This window comes from Coptis chinensis, chromosome 7, assembly GCF_015680905.1.
Source record: "Coptis chinensis isolate HL-2020 chromosome 7, ASM1568090v1, whole genome shotgun sequence".
Lineage (NCBI taxonomy): Eukaryota > Viridiplantae > Streptophyta > Magnoliopsida > Ranunculales > Ranunculaceae > Coptis > Coptis chinensis.
Window position 1 is genome coordinate 3031561 of NC_141462.1, and position 21737 is coordinate 3053297.

Here is a 21737-nt window from a genome sequence, read left to right on the forward strand (position 1 = left end):
TTACATGGTAACATGAAAAATGAAGTCGAGATGTAAACATTTGACTCAAGGTTGATCTCAATGACAATTTAGATGTGGTAAAAATGTGAAATACAAGTGTTGGTTTTGAGTTAAACCCCAGCCATGTTAGGCTGTTAGCAAATGGTGATTTTTGTTTTGTGGCGTGGAAAAGTGAGACATTTAGCCATTTAGGGGCAGTGGTCCATATGTTAAGTGAGATTTGTATCATTTGAATGTATAGTTCTTTATTTCAAAGGGAATTTCAGAAGTCTACAAAATATTTCAGTTTTCAAAAATTCGAATTCTATATTAAAGGTCAAAAAATACGAATTTCAAAATATATGTACTCAAAATATACCCGAATGAAGGCCAAAAATTCCGTAAATCTTGAAATTCCGAAAACCCCTCTTCCCCGCCACTTCCAAATTTGCTCTTCATCAAAGCTCAAATTTCATCTCATAGAAAAATGCCCAATTTTTTTTCTCCTTCTGATCATCTTACAACTAGGATAGTTATTCTCATCCCATTTATGGCATTGAAGAAAAAATAAAATAAAAAATAAGGTAAAGTCTCAAAACTAACTGCTTTAATTTGCACACAAATTTTCTATTTTAGTTGAGTGAGTTCTTCCTCTTCAACAATGAAGGAGTTGGATACTTTTTACACTTCTTACAATATTTGTTCATTCTTTTACAAAACAATGCACAAATACGCCAACAGAAATCTCTACGCTACGAGTATTTAATGGCTAATACAAAATAGGGAGTGAGGAAGTTTCATCGGATCATCATTTATCACATACAAATGATGATACCTCCAATCAAATTACTACCAACCTGGAGTTGTTAACACGACTGAGGAATTAGAAATGTACAAAAAGATCAAGTTTAAGGATAGAGGTACCGTGGAAATATTTTGAAAGAAGTTTCATTACATGATTTTAGGCTGGATCCCAATGCAATGTATGAGATTGCACAACATACTAATCTAGAGTATTTGCTTTTATTAGATGTTGATAGTTTGGTGTGGAGTTTGTGAAGTCCAGCCGAAATCGAAAGTTATATAATTTGTGAAAACCGACCGGTGGATGTTGTTCAGGGTAGGGGTGTAATACGGGGCGGGTCGGGTCAATCGCAGGTCAAATAGTTATGGGTCAGGGCAGGGCGGTCTAGGGAATACAAATCAAGTGGTCTCCGCGGGGCAGGGCGGGTTGAAGTTTCATGTCTTAGTACCACCACCCGACCTGTTGGGTCAGCTTACGGGGCGGGTTTTGGGCGGGTCATCTGGGTCGGGTGGAAATTGTCATTTTAACCCAATTTTACAAAAAAAAAAAAAAAAAAAAAAAAAACTTTCTAATTCTGCAAGTAATATCTTTCCAATTCACAACATAGAAAAAATTAATGGAATCAATCAATGAAAAATAAACAAAAATGAAAAACTATAACTTGAACCCAAAACCATATATATTTGAAATTTTGAAACTTCTTTATCGTGATTTGCCATTTGTAAATTGATTATCTTGCTATAAAATGAAAATGGGAGGGTATATGGTACAAAACAATAAAATATAAACTAAAAGAATTTAAAATTAATACAAGGATGAATAATTCATTTTCTCAAAAATTCGAAAGTTGAATTTAAACTCTTGATATTTGCCCAATGTTCAAACTTGAACATTTAAAATTAATGCTGAACTCATAAGTTTGTGTTTATATCTCTCAAATTTCTACAAAAGTTAAAAGAAAATATAAACAAAATACAAAAATATTGGAGTTAGAGTCTTGAAACGGTGCAGGTCAATGGGGTTGGGTCAACGACTTATGCCACGGTGTGGGTCGGCCGGCTCAATGGGTCGGGTTTGAGCATAAAACCTACACCCATAGCCCAACCGCGTAGAAACGGTGGTGGGGTGGGGTGGGTCAATTTTTGGGTCGGCACGGGTTTGGATTGCGGGTGAAGACCGGGTGCCCTACCGGGTGATTGGTCAACGTTTTTTTTTACACTCCTAGTTCAAGGTGCTAGTTGCATGCCATAAAACAAAATTTATTTTTGTTTCCATTTGTGTCACCTTGTTTAAGTAATTTATTTTTAGTTTATTTCTTTTGTTACTAAATTTTATAAAGACATTCCTATTTATTTATTTTTGTTTTTTGTTAAAGACTTTAATTCTTTAAAAATAATGGAAAATCTTCTAGATCCGTTATTTTAACCTTTTAGAACTAGCATTATTAGAAAGCAAATAAATTTAAAAATCTTCAACTTTATGTAAAATATGCACATAATATATATGTCATCTAACCCATCTTATAGATATATTATTTAAGATGTCGTTCATTTATTTACGTTCTTGTGCTCCTCCTCACTATTGGTAAACTCTATTGTCTCCAACCTACTTCAAAGAGAAATTAGTTCGAGCAAAAAGTTTTGGTAATACTGGTTGTTCCTGCACATATTGCAAATTTGCATATGTGTGTCAAACAAGTTGCGCTCAATCCATATATATAAATACTATTCTAATATATTTCTATGTATTCCCAATTTAGAGTTATAAATATTTTTTAAGTAATGGTAACCTGAAAAATAAAGTCAGAGATGTAAACATTTGACTCAGGGTATCTTAATAACATATCTTTGAAGGTCAGATGTGGTGAAATACAAGTGTTGGTTTAGAGTTAAATACTTAAATCCCATACCTGGCTGAATGATGAACACAAAATTGTATAAAATAATGTTAATGCAATTTAACACAAACAAAACTCAAATGTGTGGGAATAACATCACCCTTGAAAGCCGTTACAATAGCTTTTGAGTCGGCTTCAATCCAAATGATGCACCAATTCATATAGGATAGAACTAAAACGCATGGCCCAGCACAAAAAAAACGTCCGAAGTCGACTGTGATTGGTTGGAAAAAATAAAATAACAAGTTAAATTCTCTCTCTATCTCCTCTCTCCTGTTTTCTCTCTCTATACCAGCCAATCACAGCCGACTTCGGATGGATTTTTTGTGCTGGGCCATGTGGTGTAGTCGGCCCCATTCATATATGCGGCTTTCTCAGCTACCATGACTATGACCTCGCATTCAGCGTACGTGAGCTATTTACCTGACCGAGACTCGCAGTTAGTACTCCCACGTACAATTGCCAAATCCTTGTTCATGCATACTATACCCGCACCGCCTTGACTGGGTAGTCCTTGGGCAGATCCATTTGTGTTGCATTTGATTACATTACCTATATAGGAGCAATCCAATGTACTTCTTGCATTTGTCCCCATAGGTATTTTTTGCATCCCTATTCAAGACTTCTCGTTCGATGCTACGCAACGTAACAAACCCAAGTGGTGACAAGAATGAGCTGGATCATAAGATGTAGAACCTTCAGATTTGTTGTTTACATAATTGTTGAATGGTGCTGAGTTGTTGTTATATGATGATGGTCCATAAGCTTGATGGACATAATTTCCTGAAGGATAGCTTGGTGAAGCATTATCTTGAAAGGTTGCCATCATTGTAAGTTGAGCAGGTGGAACTTTCCCAACATAGGAATGGTTCATACGACTATAACAGTCCACTGGTATGTGACCAGACTTATTACAGATCTGGCACATTGGTTTGTTACCTCTTCCACTTCCATTTGTGTTAGAACTAGTATTCTAATAGTATGTTCTGCCATAACCATTTCTACCACGACCACCTCTATTCTGAAATCATCTACAACAGTAGTAAAATATTTGAAACCACTTATGGATGCAATTGGAGCTGGTCCCCACAAGTCCACAAGTAGTATTTGTAAAGGAGTTACAGTTTTGACAACAGAAGACAAAAAAGACAGCTTATGACTTTTGCCAATTAAGTTGGCAGTCAGTACAAAAAATGGAAGTAATGTGCTTAGACTGAACATCGTCAAAAATCACGTTGTTCCTTGTAAAAATTTGATGCAGAATCTGATGAGATGATCAGATGGATGCCCTAGACGTTGATGCCATGTGAGTGTAGAAGCTTTAGCAGCTATGAAAGCAGTAGTAATAGGAAAAGATGTTGATGCAGTGGAGTTGAAAGGTAATGGATATAGACCATTAACTGAACTACCTCTGAAAAGAATCCTCTGTGAAGCATTGTCCTTCACAGAAAAACCAGTAGAATCAAAAATTAATGAACAGTTATTATCGGTAACAAATTTGTTAACAGATAACAGATTGTGTGTCATTTTAGGAACATGCAGAATATTTCTTAGTTTAAAAGTGGAAGAAGAAGTATGAGGAGTTACTAAAGAGGATCCAGTGTGAAGTATGTGCAAACCTTGTCCATTAGCAACCATGACTTTTTCCTTTCCTTTGTAGTCTGAAGGATGAGAGATGTTAAAGAGGTCTGAAGTAATATGATGAGAAGCACCTGTGTCCGCATACCAATTGGTAGAAGCATTTGCAGATGAAGCAAAATAAGCTGTTGGATTATTGTTGGATGAATAATGAGCTGGATCATAAGATGTAGAACCTTCAGAGTTGTTGTTTACATAATTTTTGAATGGTGCTGAGTTGTTGTTATACGATGATGGTCCATAAGCTTGATGGACATAATTTCCTGAAGGATAGCTTGGTGAAGCATTATCTTGAAAGGTTGTTGTGTGTACCATACATTATATTTCCAGTCTAAAGTGTACTCGAACCATGGACCGGATATGGGCCCAGCAGCGGACTAGTCCAGTGGCTGTCCAAATAAACACTTTCGGATCGTTCGGTCTTCGAATCCATCAAAGTTCAGAACAGGTCCAGGGCCCATCCGAGTGGCCCAGATCCATGGATCCAATCCGTTCGGATGATTCTGATCCAATAATCCGATCCGCGGAAGCTAAAAATCCTAGTGCAATCCGATAAGATCTTGCGCAAGGATAGAATGAAATCTTGGGGAATGATCCTATTTTAGATAGGATCATACTAGGATTCATCAAGAATGGCAATCTCGAGAATCCCTTTCTTGGCAGCCAAAGGCGGGGATTGCTATATATACGGGCTTTCGCATCCTCGAACTTCACGTGAAAAAGAGACTTGATCCCGGATTTCTCATTTGGAGTGCGTGAGGCAACCGCGTTGGTGCGATCTCTCTTCCTCAAAAATCCCAATCCCCATCTCTTTCGAGCCTTCGGAAGCACCATCACATCGGGAGTGTCGGGTTAACGATTTGCCCCGACATTTTTTTGGCCGCCGTGGGGATCAAACCCACAAACACGTGGTCTTCCGTCGGAGCATGATAACCTCGACCTTATTTTTCGATCGTCCTTGTTACCATGGCTGAACAAACTGCGATGATTGATGCAGAAGTTGCCAATCGGCATGTCGCAATTCGACAGAACATGGAGAATGTTCCAGGCACCACTACAGAGGTGGGGCAATCGAGCCGTCGTAGATCCTTTTCTCAGAGCGGAGGAAACGGATGGTCTGAAGTTGTTCCACACACTCTGGAACCACTAGGGACTCGGGGATCTAATTCCCGTGTCCCTCACCGCAACGTTGTGCGGAGCGCAAGAGCTACCAGAATACACATTGGGGATGGTCCTGCTGAGAAGCTCAGGGGTGGCATTGACTTCCACAACCTAAACAAAGCTTGCCCAGTGCATCCATACCCATTATCTCGCATCTCAGATCTAGTCAGTGTAACCTCGGGATTTGAGCGTTTATCGTTCATGGACGCTTCCTCTGGGTATAATCAGATACCTCTACAGAGATGAATATCGACATCTTGGCTCGTGACGAAGCCATGGTGGAGGAGCTCAACGATGAAGCCCTACAGAATCTCATCACTTACTAGGACTCTATGGAGCGTAGTTAGGACAAGAAGTTGCGTGCAAGATTCCAAGCTAGGCGATTGGGTCTTATGTACAAGACAGATATGTCACTTACATTAGTTATCATTAGTTTCACCAATAAAGTTCACATACATTGGACTTTTCTTCCATTTTTTATCAATAAATTTCATTTCCATTTATGTTGTGTTTTAATTTCAAATTGGTCATTTAGTTTTACATTTGTTAAAACCGGTGTGAAGGCAATCTTGCACTTCGGTTTAAAACTGCGTGGTGCGGTGTGCCTACACCGCATCATGGTTCGACAATGAAAACCCAAGAACGATAATATCTCGCTTTTTTGTGCGGGTGCGATTGTTTAGAGTACATCAAGCGTATACCCTTGGTGGCGGAGTCTAAGCTACACTTTGATTTAAACCCAACTCTTGAGGCACTTACGGGTTGTCTGTTGGTCTCCTCAAGGATGGATGCGTGGGAGAATCTTGGCGGTGTAACTACGCTTGTTAGATCAAGTGACTTAGTGGCATTGTTATCGTCGCGAAGCGGTAGACCACCGTATAATATTTTATAAAGATGGTTAGATATTGCACATATTCTATCCGTGTTACGTCCACTTGCGCAGGTTCTATGAAGAGAATCTTACGGATTAGTGTCGATTCGATTGGAGATGTTGTCCCAATTCCAAAGATGTCCCGTCTATTTCTCCTGATCTGGCTTCCATACTTTCATCGATCATCGACTTTGTTCTTCACCGACACGGATCACGGCGTTAGGTTCTTTAGATACTATGTTATTTTGGTGTTATTCCGCATCACAAACCCCATGTTATTTCTAATGATGAGCTATATACCGGGTCGTATACCACAAGCGGGGCATCTTAGTTGATGACCTTTACGAAGTCAGCCATGTTGGCTAGATTTGCCGCATGGAGCATATATATAGTTTAAGGCTTGACTATCAAATAATTGATCAAGCCACAAGCCCAGTCGTTCAAGACATCCGAAATTCAACAAAGGCCCATCCAAAGGGCCCATTCCAAAACCCAAAAAAAAAATAAAAACCAAACCAACAGTACTTGAACAGTGCACTTCAACTCTTGACCCTCTACCACCGGCGACCGGCAACTGGCACTGGCGACCGGCACCGGCACCGGCCGGTTCAAGCATTTTTCCAACAGGTTTACGTTGTTTCCATCCGGTTTTGACATTTTTTCAGCCGGTTCCCTCTCTTTCCAACCGGTTCAGGCGTTTTCCAGCTTGTCCAAGCGGTTTTCCTGCTGGGTCCAGTACTTCCCAGCAGATTCAGTTGGTATACATGCCGGTTCCAATAGTTGCCAGGCCGGTTCAGGCCTACTTAGATCTTGGTCTGATGAGTATCCTACATTTTCAGGCCGGGTCATCATTTTTCTTCTTGGGTCGTGATTATTGCTTGCGGTCAACCAGTTTTCTAGCCCCTTGGTTTTTTTGGTACTTTAATTATTCAACACATCATCTTCATCTTGGTTTTAAGGACGGTTACACATTCCAAATATTCAACTTATTGCTTGAGTGTTTATCTCTGCCGAGTTAACACAAGCTACGTCATACATGAACTCCATACCTAAACTATGATATGAACAGTTCAACCACTGGTACGGTATCGGGCTAACTCCCCCTTCAGTGCATCAAGCTCCGCATCTCGCGCGGCAATTTCTCTGGCTAAGCGAGCAGTCTCTTTTTGATGGCTCTCATAGCGTCGTGTGGCTAACACCCGTACCTGCAGTCCATATATAAATTCACGTGTTAATTCGCTTCTTTACTAATAAAGTTACAAGTTCCAGTGTTGTTGTTTACCTTGTCTAAATCCCATTGTAACGTGTCAATCGCTTCCATAATATCTTCCGATGGCAGTACCGGCGATGACTCTCGGGGAGCAGGATCAGGATTGGGACATTGCCTATAGGCAGATCGGCGGCCACGAGATCCAGATGATGCGGAATTAAGTACTTCCGTTCCTGTCTCAGATACATTAGGGGTTTGCTCTCTATGTGACGCCGAATGCCCATCCGATCCACGCGACCTATCTGCTACAAAGGTCGGTATCATACTCTTGATAGGCACTATCTCTAAGGGTACTCTCGAAGGCCTACCACTCCTAACACGGAACCGGAATCAACGGAACTAGTTGCGATTGACCCAAAAGCCGAATTGTATGGGGTGGGGTTTCTCCCAACTACACACCGCTTCCCTCGATCATTTCTGGGGGCATCTGGTTCCTCGTCGTCCTCTGAGCTACTGGGGACATCTGGTTCCTCCTCATCCTCTGAACTACTGACTATAAGATTCCTCCTTCGCAATGGACCAGGCACTGTTCCTAGCAAGCAGAATTATAGTCAGTTTTTATTTCTGAGTCGCAAAGTAAGTTGTTCCGCGAAAATGCATTGCTCGTCAATATATGAGTTTTACCTGTGGTAAAATTATTTCCACGCGTAGTTCCAGCATTATTCTCTGAGTTCAAATGGGCACTAGATGCAACCCGATAACTCACACTTTCGGTGTGCTCCCAGCCTCCCATGAGTAAACCGGTGGCACATATGATACGTGACGGGTAGCCAGTCTCCGGCGAGGCCTTCCATGCATCTCTGGCGTTGCCTCCCTTGCCACATTTGGAATTTGAGCGCCACGAGGAGGGTCACTGCTAAAGGTTACGCTTCCTGGTGCTCTCAGCACCCCACCAACACCATGACCGGTACCTACCGGCGTTGGCATTACATCACGTATCCACCAGACCACCTCGTCTGGATATGACAAGTCATACGCCATTGGCGGTAGGCTACATAGTACGTTTAGATTACTCCATATTTCCTCAGTCAATTCCCCTTCGGGCGCACGAATCTCATCTACACCTGATCCGGAATGATAAATTCGGTTAGTTGTCAAACTTGAATGATTAATTCAAATTCATTTTGAGGGTCGGTTTACCTTTAAATGTACATGGGATGAATTCTTCGTATTCCGGCGCCTCGATTCTTGAGTATGTAACCGGGTGTGTCCCATCCTTTATGGCTCTGAAGAAATCTAGTAAACTTCGAACCCCCACGTGATGTCACCCGAAGGCAAATCTGACCTCTGGAAGGAAATGGTTCGGAACTAAGAGGTAGTAGATGGACTCCCGATTCGGATGTAAGTTATGCGCTAGGCGAATCGTTTCAGTAGAGATGATCATATAAAATGTAGCGTTACATTTGACTGGTGAAGTCTCCCACATGGATAGCAAGTAGACCAATAGCTCGTTTAATGGAAACCGTGGGCCGAAGAGAAGTTGATAGTAGCTCACAATAACTTCACCCGGTCTCATCTTGATCCGTTAACGGCGTTCCCCTCATCGTGGTTTTGAATCCCAATGTAATCCGGTATGTCGAATCTCCTTCAACGTCTTGGTTGTTAATTTCGTCACCGTCCGATCCATTATCAAGTTATCTCCACGGCACCCATCGTTGAATTGGTGGTGCGTGAGTCGATCCGCATTCACCGCGGCGGTCGATTACCTAAAGCTATAATGCATATGCAAGTGCCTTTGGCGTGTTCAATATAGTAATTAAAGATGGAGATAATGAATATGGAAATCCAATGCATGTTACGCTTACTTAACGGGCTATTAGATCGACGTCGTACTCTCGACGGTAGCACTCTTGAAGTAAGCCCTCGTTTTCTTAGTTTGGTCGAGGTATGGGCTAGTGTGGTCGAGGCTTACCATGAGTCATGACCTCAAATATTGCTAGGTGGTCCCCGACCCAACCACTTCGTCTCCTTAGTTTGGTCGGATTTCATTTTAAAGCCCAATATTTAATTTCCAATATCCAAACACAATATCCAATGTTCACAAGCCCAAAACCAATATACAAAACACCCATTATTCAACAGCCCAAAATCCAAAATCCATAAAGCCCAAAACTCAAAATCCACAAACTTTGTTTGCTGATCCTATACCACCGGGGACCGGCGACTGGCAACCGGCACTGGCGACCGGCGACCGGCAACCGGCTGGTTCATGCGTTTCACCACCGGTTCAATAGTTTACCATCCGGTTCAGGCGTTCTTTCCACCGGTTCTACAATTTTTCAACCGGTTCCAGCATTTTTACCACTGGTTCCTGTATTTTTCAGTCGGTTTCAGCTGGTTTGGGAGCTTTTACAGCTGGATCACATATTTTTCAGCTTGTCCAGGCGTTTTCCTTGCGATTACGGCTTTTCCTTCTTTGGGCGGTGGTCTTACAAAGCCGTTCCGGTATATTCGGGCCGATTCAGGCCTACTTATATATGGATTTGGCAATTTTATCTATTTTCGCACGGGTCAGACTGTTTCCTTGCGGGTCACTAGTTTTCAGGCGGGTCAATATATTTTCTTGCCGGGTCAGCAGTTTGCTAGCGGGTCAGTTCTATTTCAACTCATTTGGTTTGTTTTTAAGCCCAATTAGCATCTCCCATAACCACATCACTGAATTAAGCTAAAGCTTTCGAAAATGGCGGATGACTCTCCTGCGGCTTAAAAGCGGCTACCGCTTCTGCGGGGAAAGCGGATCTCTCCACTTCCCTTTCCCCTTCTTCTCCTTTAAACTCTCTTCTCCACCTAGAGCTACCCAATTTAATTAGTTTACCACAATCTAAACCTACCATTCCGCGGCCTCCACAACCCAAAACTCTTTGATTCCGGTAGATCTACTAATTGGAAGTGATGAAGAAGAAAAAAAAGAAGAAAAGCTTCCTCCTTTTCTGTTGGTATGTAGGAGAGTTTATATCAACCAACATTGGTCTCTATCTTCGGTGGATCCGGAGGTGGGTTTTGTGGTTGTCTCCTTTGGTGCGACCACCTTCCCACATTTTGCGAGATCTTACACTATCTCAAGACCTTAAATAAGTTGGGTTTAGTTGGTTTTGGTATCATTTGGTAGTGGTAGTTTCACTTTGGATTTACTTGGTCCAATCTCTCTATCGGCGTCAAGGCCATGGGTTCAACCCTTTATGTCCTGATTTCGGTTTGGCATTATGATTTGTTTGTTCAAAGCCATGGCTCTCTCCCATTTTCTACCCCTCTCCGGATTCTTTGGTTTGGGTTTCTTAGTCAGTTGCCGCTCACTAGTCGGGCCTTTGGTGGGGCATTCGGTTTGGAATTGCTAATCGACTTTGTTGTTGTGGAGTTTTATCTTTGACGACATGATGACTCGTGAGTCGTCACCATGGGAGATCCAACGGTGGAAGAAGGAGCAACTATGAAGGTGACCAAGAGAAAAGATGGGGTTTCCAATGTGGTGGAGGTGTTTCTTTGGTGGTTGCTTGGAGTCGGTGGAGTCTATGTCGAGACTACCATATATTTACAGCTTCTGTTGGTTTCAACTATTTTAATTTAAGTTTTCTTTTCTTGTTTTCAGGTTAATGTTAATTGTTTTGATTGTAAGAAGTTATGTACAAATTAATACAAAAAAAAAAAAAAAAAAAAAAAAATAACCACATCACTGAGTTGGTCACTCAATTTACTCACTAAAGTATTAAAGTTATGGGTTTTATATAATTCTTTAAACCTCATAAGCTAAACATGCAAAGTTTTACCTATTTCACATCTAGTGACAACTACACAAGTGAATTATGTGAAAAATTTAAACACACTTAAATGGTAGATTTAGTTCTCCACTTCTCTCCTTATTCTTCTTTATCTTCTTATCTCTTTCTTTTGATCCCCACCCACACAATTGTTATCTCATTCTTTTAACTTATCCAACCACCCATTTATTACAAACCTTTTTTATTTAACCCTCAACCCCCTTTTACTTTTCTCACCTTTGGATTTTTGCCCCTCTTATGCTTCTTCTCATTTATTGAGTTACACCCACTTCTCTATTTTTAGATTACATCTCATTGTCATTTTTCTTTCTTTACTATTTACCTAAAACGGTCATTTCCGTTTATACCCTTCACTTTTTCTACTCTTGTTTCTTTTGATTATCTCACATTTTTTCGTCTATCTCTATAACATACATTATATTTTCCCATTACACGTTCCCCTTTCCCTATTATATCATTTTTTGTTTCTTTTTTCTTCAACATACCACCTTCATCTTCGTTTGCTCCTCTGTTGAAGAGGGGGCAATGTACCATACATTATATTTCCAGTCCTAAAGTGTACTCTTTCGAACCATGGACCGGATATGGGCCCGGCGGACCGGACCGATTGGTCATCCAAATAAACACTTTCGGATTGTTCGGTCTTGAATCCATCAAAGTTGAGCAGGTCCGGGGCCCATCCGAGTGGCCCCGGATCCATAGATCCAATCCGTTCGGATGATTACGATCCAATAATCCGATCCGCGGAAGCTAAAAATCCCTAGTGCAATCCGATAAGATCTTGCGCGAGGATAGAATGAAATATTGGGGAATGATCTATTTTAGATATGATCATACTAGGATTCATCAAGAACGGCAATCTCAGAATCCCTTTCTTGGCCAAGGCCAGGGATTGCTATATATCACGGAGGCTTAAATCCTCCGAACTACGTGAAAAAGAGACTTGATCCCGGTTTCTCAATGCGTGGGCAACCCGAACGTTGGTGCGATCTCTCTTCCTCAAAAATTCCAATCCCCGTCTCTTTCGAGCCTCGGAAGCACCATCACATCGGGGAGTGTCGGGTTAACGTTTTGCCCCGACAGTTGCCATCATTGCAAGTTGAGCAGGTGGAACTTTCCCAACATAGGAATGGTTCATACGACTATAACAGTCCACTACTATGTGACCAGACTTATTACAGATCTGGCACATTGGTTTGTTACCTCTTCCACTTCCATTTGTGTTAGAACTAATATTCTGATAGTATGCTATGCCATAACCATTTCTACCACGACCACCTCTATTCTGAAAGTTATTTCCTCTATAACCACCTCTATTTGCTTGATAACCTCCTCTATTTTATATATTATTATTTTGAGATGTTGCCACAAAAGCATGAGAAGTAGGTTCTGAAGATACATTGGTTTGGATATGAGCATTTCTTTGTTCTAAGGCTAATTCTTCACTCAAAAGTAAACTATGCAATTCATCAGGTGTTACTGGATCATTATTTGATCTTACACGAATGGAAGTAGTAAATGGTCCATAATCATCAGTTAATCCAGATAATACATAACACAGCAAATCCTCATCCTTAACTGCATCACCAGCAGTGGCCAAGCTATCTGAAACTTGTTTAATAGAATGTAAGTATTGAAATATAGTTGAGTTACCTTTCTTGATTGTTTGAATACGATTTTTCAGCTGATTGATATGAGCTCTAGAGAGTGTAGAGAATCTTCTTTCAAGAATAGATCATAGCTCTTTTTTGATGTGGAGATACCAACCACATAAGGTAAAAAGATCGGCAGATAAAGCGTGGCATTTAACCGGATAAGTAGGGTTTGATCTCTTTTCACCCAATCATAAAACGCCTGATTTTCTTGTGTTGTTAGATTTCCTTTATCATCAACAATAAATTGAGATGGACACTCTTCTCTTCCAAGAACAAGTTCAAACATATTAAAATTTCGAAGAATAGATAAAAAGATCGATTTCCATAACAAATAGTTATCTCGAGTGAGTTTGATTGGAACTAGATTTCCAATATTTTGAAGAATCAATGATGAGTTTTGATTTGTTGTCTGGTTCAGTTGAACTGATGAATTCTGATTTTGAGTTGTCTGGTTTTGAGATGTAGTGTTGGTGGTCTTTGAAATAGCCATTTGTAGTTAAGGTTGATGATGAAATGATCGAATCAAATAAACTTACGAATTTTGAAGCTTTGTAGTAAGGTTTAATGGCGGAAGCTTTGAAAAGAAAAAAATAATAGTCATTTGGCTTTCATGGCTCTGATACCATGACAAGAATTGAAAAAAATGATTAAACTCAAAAACAGAAAAACGAATTGTATTCAGTTACATTATGTGAGCTCACATGCTTATATATATATCTGAGAGGTTTTCAGTTCTTGACAATCAGTTAGTTTGTTACAGAAAATTGTTAGCTTGTTGTAACTAATCTTGCTGAGTTGTCTTGAAGTGTTGAGTTGTCTGATCTTCTAGAACCTTCGAGATGCTATCTCCATTAAGTGGATGATTGTGTCTTCAAAGTGCTCTTTGTTTCGTGTTTTCCATGCCTCCGCATTTCATTAGCATTGAATGATGGTGCTTCTGTTTTTGTTTGCTCTGAACATGGACTCGAAGTCGTACTCAGAGAGAGTCAATTCAAACTGTTCAACAGTTCAAGTACTTATACTTTACCACTATCGAAAAAAAAAAAAGTACTTACACTTTACCAAAACCAAAAGTTCGAGTACTATTATAACTTTGTACGTACTAGTACGTATAGTACTATAGTAGCATATAGACTTTTCATTATTATTTGCCATAAGATTTAGAGGAAGTCAGTAGGACTGTAGGAGGGCTATCACATCACATCGTTGATGCTTAGTGAATACTCGAGGTTAAAATCTTTTTATGGTAACTTGCAAAGAGGTCGCTTGACTTGAAAATAATCTATTAGTATAAGAAATTGACGTTAGGATCACTTATAAGTCTTCACCTGAAAATCAAACTGAAGTCTTACCAAGGGAAATCCATTTGTTCTTGTAGGAATTGCCAGAATGATATCATCGTCAATCAATTTATATATTCACTTCAAAAAAATTTAGATACGTCTCTCATCACTGATGTGAACAAATAAAATAATTAAGAAGAAGAGAATGTGATCATACACATGCCCCATATGAACCACTATTAAAGTGATGTAATGGAACAAATCTAGTCTTTCAATTTTAATTTAACATCATTTGGCACTACATAAGTACATAGTATACTATATATTATGGTGCGTGGAATGACTGGAGAAAAGTGGAGAGAGGCTAATAAGAAGATCTTAAATCTTAATACAGTTCCTGAGTCCCTCATATAGAAGCTCCACTGACCGGCCAAGACTCGGAACTTAGAAGGCACTCTAACTCTCTCACTACTTGAGTTTCTGCGATTAGGGAGGGGATGTTTTCTCAAAATAATTAAAAGTTGGCAGCAAAAAATAAATACTAATAATAATAATAATTGACAAAATATTACAATATTATAACATTTTTAGGAGAGCAACAAAAAAAACACCAAAATTTTGAACAAAAAAAAACACCAAACCAAAAAAACACCAAACAATTTTAGGAGCAACATAAAAAAAACACCAACCAACTACGCGGTTTTGTCAAAACCGCGCCAGATAGCCCACGCAGTTTTGCTAAAACTGCGCCACTAAAACCCAACTAACAGGCCCAAGACCACTCGGTTTTGCTAAAACCGCGCGGTGTTCTCAAAACCGCGTTTTGAGAAAAAACGCAGTTCTAATTTTCAGAAAAAACACACTCGATCGCCCATAGAAGCCCATTTAGCAGCCCAAGACCATACGGTTTTGCCAAAACCGCGCGGTGTTTCTCAAACCCCATAAGTGATTTGATACAGCATCAAATCTGGAACCAAATATTAGTCGATTTGGTGTTTGGTTTGGTATTTTCATCAACATGTAGTTCTCCTAAAGTTGAAAAACACCAAATTCTTGAGAATTTGGGATTTGATGCTAAATTGATATCACTACTAAAGATGCTCTTAGATCTCATCTTGAAACCGTACCCAATTAGGATCAATCCAAAATTAAAAGAGCTCATATACTTGCATCTTTCCACTTCTTTGACTAAATATATGAGAGATTAAAAATGAAAAATATAAGCTAATATTTGTCGGTGCTGAGCGTCTTCAAGACAATTTGAATCTTTGTTTTTAATCAAAATATTTTTGATCCACCATTATTTTACAAATAAATATGCAAAGATTACTATCCCGTTTGGTGGATAGGGCCATAGTGGCGTAAGATACTGTTGTCTCTCCCCATAAATCCAGATTTTGTTATGGGATTGCCACCATACTTGTGGGCTCTCTACCTACCCGTCCCTCCCCTTATTCCACTTTGGTCATAAATTTGCTGCAGTAGCTTGTATTTATGCACAAAACATGTGCACGTTGTCATAATTTACACCGTCTAATCACTGAATAGAGAAATATATTTTCTCTGTCAAAAAATAATAATAAGAGTATGTTTTCAGTGTGCAGTAATATTGGGCCTTTGGATCAGTATTTTGCCATTAAATACACACGCATTCTTTGGTATGAGTGGCCGAGATGTAATGACGCACCATAGCGCACCATAAATTTAGCCTAATAATAATAATAATATAATTCTTTTCTCCAAAAAAATATATATCAACTATTTGAGAAGGGAATTAGGGATCCAATTTTCTTTTGAAAAGGAATATATGTCAAGTCACAACTCAAAACCAGTGGGTAAGCCAACCAGTAACCTGAAATACCCGGGAAATAACCGCCACCGACAGCTTCTCCCGGTAACAAAATAACAAGCAACCCGTACACATACAGCTGGCGAGGCCACTTTATTATAAAATATAGAGTGATGGAACACTCTGATTACAACACAGTGACTTGACCACCTTTCTGGCATTTATCTTCTCTTTAACTCTTAACTCTTAACTGACACCAAACAAAAACAGAGACAACTCACAAATGGTTCATCAACTATTCTTTCTTCACATGATAGAGACTTCACATTACTACTACTCTGCAACTGCAAAATAGATAAAATGGCAGAACAAATATGAAAACTTTTTGAGCAAGAAAAGACTGTGAGTTGAGCTTTTGCTTTCTGCTTTTTTTTTTGTCTTCTTCGTTTGCTTCTGTTTTCATCTTTTTATATTATATTTCAACTGAAATGTATAACTTTTCGTTTAAAGCTGGATCCTAACGTTTTGTTGAAAATACGTTTCGTTTCTGCTGTTTTTAAGGTGAGTTTACGTTGTTTTTTTAATTTCTCTTGGCCTCTTACCTACTTTATATTGTAATGCATCGTAGTTTAGATTGCTGTTTGAACAAAGTGTCAATCGTAACTAATAATTACTTCATTTTAGCTGATCATTCTATTAGTAAGTCCAATGTGAAGACTAAAGATTGGATCCAATTAGAAAATTGCCTGTTTGTGTATGTCCAAGAGATCAATCTCTTATACCATGTCATTTGGATCTGCTTAGAGAAATAGGTGACAATCACGCGATATATACTGAAACAATTAACAGAAATTAGTTTAAATTAAGAAGCTATAGAAGTTGAGATGATGACCTTGGATACAATTTTATTTAACATCATTATTTTAACTGATATGAATGCAAAAACCTATGAAGTTATATAACTTATGATTATTATGGATTATGTGGATCAGGTCTGAATTGGGAGTGACAGCCAGCTCAGAAGCTACTGAGATGGTTGCCAAAGAGAGCAAGGATGATTTAGAAGATATTTGTAATGATAATGAGAAAGAACCAAAGGAGGAAAAAGAACAATCTGACGGCGAGACTGTAAAAGATTCTGTATCATCTCAAGGAGGTGCACAAGCTGCAAGTAGAAAAGTGGAAAGCACTTCTAAAGTGGCTAATAAGCCATCGAGAAACGGCCCTGCAGAAGTTCGCTCTCATTCGTCAAGAGATAGAACAGATAGGAAAGCAACAGATAAGAAACAAATTAAGGCGTCACATAGTACTCCAAAAAAATCTGCAAAGGTCAATGGCGAGCTTGCTAAAGGAACAGCTAAAAATTCCTCTGATCGAAAGTCTCAGGGCATTAAAGTCCATCCAAAACCATTATCAGAATCATCCGAAGGGAGTGAGGAGAAGTCTCTTGAAGAGGTAAAGGACATAGATCTCATGGATGAGGGCCCAAATAGTTCTCAAAGCGTTGGAAGTGAGGATGAAAGAGTTGATGTTGAGGAGAATGGTTTGGATGAAGAGCAGAGCCAAAATTTTGAAGAGATGGAATCGAGAATCAAGAAACTTGAAGATGAGCTGAGAGAAATTGCTGCTCTTGAGGTTTCACTTTATTCTGTGGTTCCGGAGCATGGGAGCTCGGCACATAAGGTTCACACCCCTGCTCGGCGTCTTTCGCGACTTTATATTCATGCATGCAAGCATTGGACTCAAGACAAGCGAGCCTCCATTGCTAGAAACACCTCCTCGGGGCTAGTGCTGGTAGCAAAGTCCTGCGGAAACGATGTTCCAAGGTATAAAAATACTAAAATAGATACTATGTGATCAATCCCAAGCATATTGGAATGGTATCATGGTTTTTATAAGCTGATAATTTTCTCCTATTGTGTTAAGGTTAACGTTCTGGTTGTCAAACACTGTTGTACTGAGAGAGATCCTTTCTGAAGCCTTTGGTAGTTCACTTCACTCAAGTGTAACTACAAGGATGGTTGAGGCAAATGGTGGCACGAAGAGATTCGAGGGGAAGTCTTCATCATATAGATGGGGAGGAACTGGTGGTAGCAAACATGCAAACCCTGGTATCATGCAGTTCGTTGACGATTGGCAGGAAACAAGAACATTCACAGCGGCTCTAGAAAAATAGAATCTTGGATATTCTCTGCATTGTAGAATCTGTGTGGTGGCAGGTGAAAACTTATTACATTATCTAAAAAGAAGCTAATGGTTATTATAAAATGAACCTCGGTTCCTAAAGTTGTTTTAGTACTACTTTGTACATAGTGCTTGAGAGAGCCTCAGTCAACATAGTGATTTTGAGAATTTTTCGCTTGCTTCAACTGACAATAGCATATATTGATTTCAGACCCTAACTCCACACATGCAACCTCCAGTTGAGAGAAGCAAAGGCGAGGGGATACTATTGGGACCAAGCTTGGGCGATCAGAAGCAAGGTACATTTTCTATCAATTTATGGAGAAGCGCCTTCCAGGATGCTTTTCAACGACTTTGTCCTCTTCGAGCAGGGGGGCATGAGTGTGGTTGCTTGCCAGTATTGGCTAGAATGGTAATTCTTTGAAATACTTGTTTTCTCTTAAACTAAGCTTTGACCCCACCTGTTTTCTTGTAAAATTCTGCAAAACAAGAACCGCCTTGATGTTTATACAGTTTTTAATAGTAAAAGAAAGAAGTTAGACATCATGATTTTTAGTTACCAAAGGAAATTGTGAATGCAATATTTTGCCTACTTCCTGACCTGTTACATTTTTCATTCTTATTCTCAGGTAATGGAGCAGTGTGTGGCAAGATTAGATGTCGCCATGTTTAATGCTATTCTGGCTTGTGAGTCTGCCAATGACATCCCAACGGATCCTGTTTCAGATCCAATTGTTGATTCCAGGGTTCTGCCTATTCCTGCTGGGGACTTGAGCTTTGGGTCTGGTGCTCAGCTTAAAAATTCTGTATGTATTATGTCTGCACGTAATGCAATTCTACTCACTCAAGTATTTATCGTATATCTGATATATCTAAATTGCTCATGTATCGAGCTTTTGAAGTACATAATTTCACTAGTACCTGTTGACTTCCTATTCATGTGTTGTTAAGGTAGTCATGTTCATGGTATCTCAAAGGAAAGGAAACTACTTCCTGTGCAGGTAGGAAACTGGTCTAGATGGCTCACTGACCTCTTTGGAATGGATATAGATGAAGCTTTGAAAGATGATGTTAATGGTGAAGATGACGGAAGACAAGGTGCTGATGTTGAACCCAAATCCTTCCAACTACTTAATGCCTTGAGTGATCTTTTGATGCTTCCAAAAGATATGCTTATGGACAGATCCATCAGGAAAGAGGTATAAATAAAACCATTTGTTTCTCTTGAGAATTGGTTATTCTAGGTGCTCTATACCAATACACTTGATGGTTGAGACAACAGCAAACTTTGTTTCCAGGTCTGCCCTTCAATTGGTCTTCCACTGATTAAACGCATACTTTGCAACTATACTCCCGATGAGTTCTGCCCTGATCCTGTCCCAGGAGCTGTCCTGGAGGCCTTGAATGCCGAGGTATAAATTGACAGCTTCCAAATAATTGTTCTTGACTGCTCAAGTAGGCTGTTTAAGTTCACTTCTTGGATTCCCTTCAACATGGAGGTTTAATTTGTCGAAAGTAGACACTTATTCCCAATACAAAATAAATACTAATATAGCTTATGAATTGTTGGGTTTTTATGTGTACAGAGTCTCATCAAACGTAGATTATCAGATGGGGAAAGCAGTTTCCCATATAGTGCCACCCCAGTTGTTTACATCCCTCCTTCACCAGCTGATGTCGCAGAGAAAGTTGGTGCTGCAGAAAGGAAATCACAGTTGGAGAGAAATGCGTCCATTATACAGAGAAAGGGTTACACCAGTGATGAAGAATTGGATGAAGTTGAGTCTCCACTCATATCCCTTATTGATAAAAGGTCATCATCTACTGCTAATGGAAATGGGGAGCACAAAGAGAAAGCAAGTTGCAATGGATCAGCCATAAGGTATGAGCTATTGCGAGAAGTTTGGAAGGGTTGAGGTTCATTAAAGTACCAGTATGTAATGTATGTTATACAAGGGGAACGAAAGCAGAGAAGGAGCAGAAGAACAGACTGTAGTTATTGTTGTATAGAAATGTGTAAAACTATCAGTTTTCATGTATACTGAACTGATTATACCGGGCTGAAAAGGAAAATGGATAAGAGCCTCTTACAGAATGTACGTTATATATTCCCATATATAATTTACCATATCTGTGACCCTAGATACTCCACCCTACCCCCACCCCCAACAGTGAACTTTGAGTAGGTTATGGAGATTCAACTCGTTTGCAGAAAGGTATAGCCCTGTGAAATGAATAACGTTACAAACTTACAATTGTAATGAAGAAATTATATTTCATATGCTAATGTTTGAAAATGGACTCAGCCGATCGAGCGTACGCATTTTAGAATTATGGATGTATATAGTATGTAGAAAAACGGCTAAGGAAACATTCCGAGTCCAATGATCACAAGCTTACCAAACCAAAGTGTAACACTTTGAAAAACATAATTGTAGTGTACAAGCAAAACAATTAATCATTACATTCATCCTGATATTATATATGCTAGCTAATTTTAAAACCTGGTAGCAGATAACAACTCCCACAAACTTCATCAAATTTGAAAAGGACTTGTTGTCGATGCATGTCAGCCTCAAACGCACAGAAGATACTAGCAGGGAGAGCAGAGCAGAAACAATTTCACAGATTCTAGAACTAATAATATGTACTAATTAATGTACTGGTAACGTACTACACAGTAATATATGATTACTTGAAGCAACAATATCTTAGAAATCTGGAAACAGATTTTGAATAACAAGAGTTACAAAAGCATACAATAAACAACAATCGTTTCATATTAATAAATTACACATCACTTGTGACATATACGAGCAGTTGGCATGGTGACACAAACCGGAGCATAGAGCTTCTTAGCTTCAGGGCTCCCTCGTGGTGGTACATCTGCCAATGCAATGCCTGCAAGTGAACAAGCAGCTGCAGCTGCAGCGGCGAACATCATGTCCCTCCTCCCATTGTTGTTCTCCTTTTTGTTGTTATCAACTTGCTTTACTGCTACTCCTTCAGTAGAACCTGCAGCCTTGGCCACCACCAATGAACGACGACCCCGGGTTGTTGAAGACCTTTCAGAGGCAGTTAGGCTGCCAATGAATGTGGGTGCTGTCAAGGTAATTGAAGCCATGGATGACTGTAGTCTGTCTTTCTTGTTCTCAGAGGAAGGTTTTTTGCTAGAAGTATGGCTGGTTTGGTAGTTATTGAAAAGGAGGGAAAATAACAGAATGAGAGGTAGTCAAGAGGATCAGACAATTCATTATCTTATCTCAAAACATACCTGACCAATAAAATCTGGCCAGTTGTAGGTTTATCTTGTGTGAACTTGATTCTTATTTGGTGCTTTGCTCATGTCTGATGAGTCCTAGTTTGGGCCTTCAGGGGTGCCATATAGACCTCAGCCATATTCCAAAATCCAACCCATCGCAAGCGGAG

General features: G+C 39.6%; 3 protein-coding genes across 4 annotated transcripts; 1 reads left to right on the plus strand and 2 right to left on the minus strand.

The window, feature by feature from the left end:
• Positions 1-12460: 12460 nt before the first annotated feature.
• Positions 12461-13542, minus strand: LOC147485228 (uncharacterized). Its single transcript, XM_086571297.1, has 3 exons — positions 13161-13542; positions 12797-13002; positions 12461-12682 (listed from the first exon to the last, which is right to left on the minus strand). The coding sequence occupies exons 1-3, from the start codon at positions 13540-13542 to the stop codon at positions 12461-12463; spliced, it is 810 nt and encodes a 269-aa protein (XP_086427423.1).
• A 2774-nt stretch (positions 13543-16316) lies between these two features.
• Positions 16317-20450, plus strand: LOC147485229 (uncharacterized). 2 transcript variants are annotated; one of them, XM_086570232.1, is made up of 9 exons: positions 16317-16526; positions 16635-16685; positions 17117-17950; positions 18051-18343; positions 18520-18720; positions 18938-19114; positions 19310-19507; positions 19607-19720; positions 19895-20450. In XM_086570232.1, exons 5-9 carry the CDS (start codon positions 18535-18537, stop codon positions 20222-20224), a joined length of 1005 nt encoding a protein of 334 aa, XP_086426358.1. In that variant the 5' UTR covers positions 16317-16526; positions 16635-16685; positions 17117-17950; positions 18051-18343; positions 18520-18534; the 3' UTR covers positions 20225-20450. The 2 variants fall into 2 exon arrangements, 1 of the variants encoding a protein (XP_086426358.1); XR_015200869.1 differs by having other exon boundaries at positions 16385-16526.
• Positions 20451-20937: 487 nt separating this feature from the next.
• Positions 20938-21533, minus strand: LOC147485230 (photosystem II 5 kDa protein, chloroplastic-like). Its single transcript, XM_086570233.1, has one exon. The coding sequence runs from the start codon at positions 21430-21432 to the stop codon at positions 21106-21108; it is 327 nt and encodes a 108-aa protein (XP_086426359.1). The 5' UTR covers positions 21433-21533; the 3' UTR covers positions 20938-21105.
• Between the last annotated feature and the right edge of the window lie 204 nt (positions 21534-21737).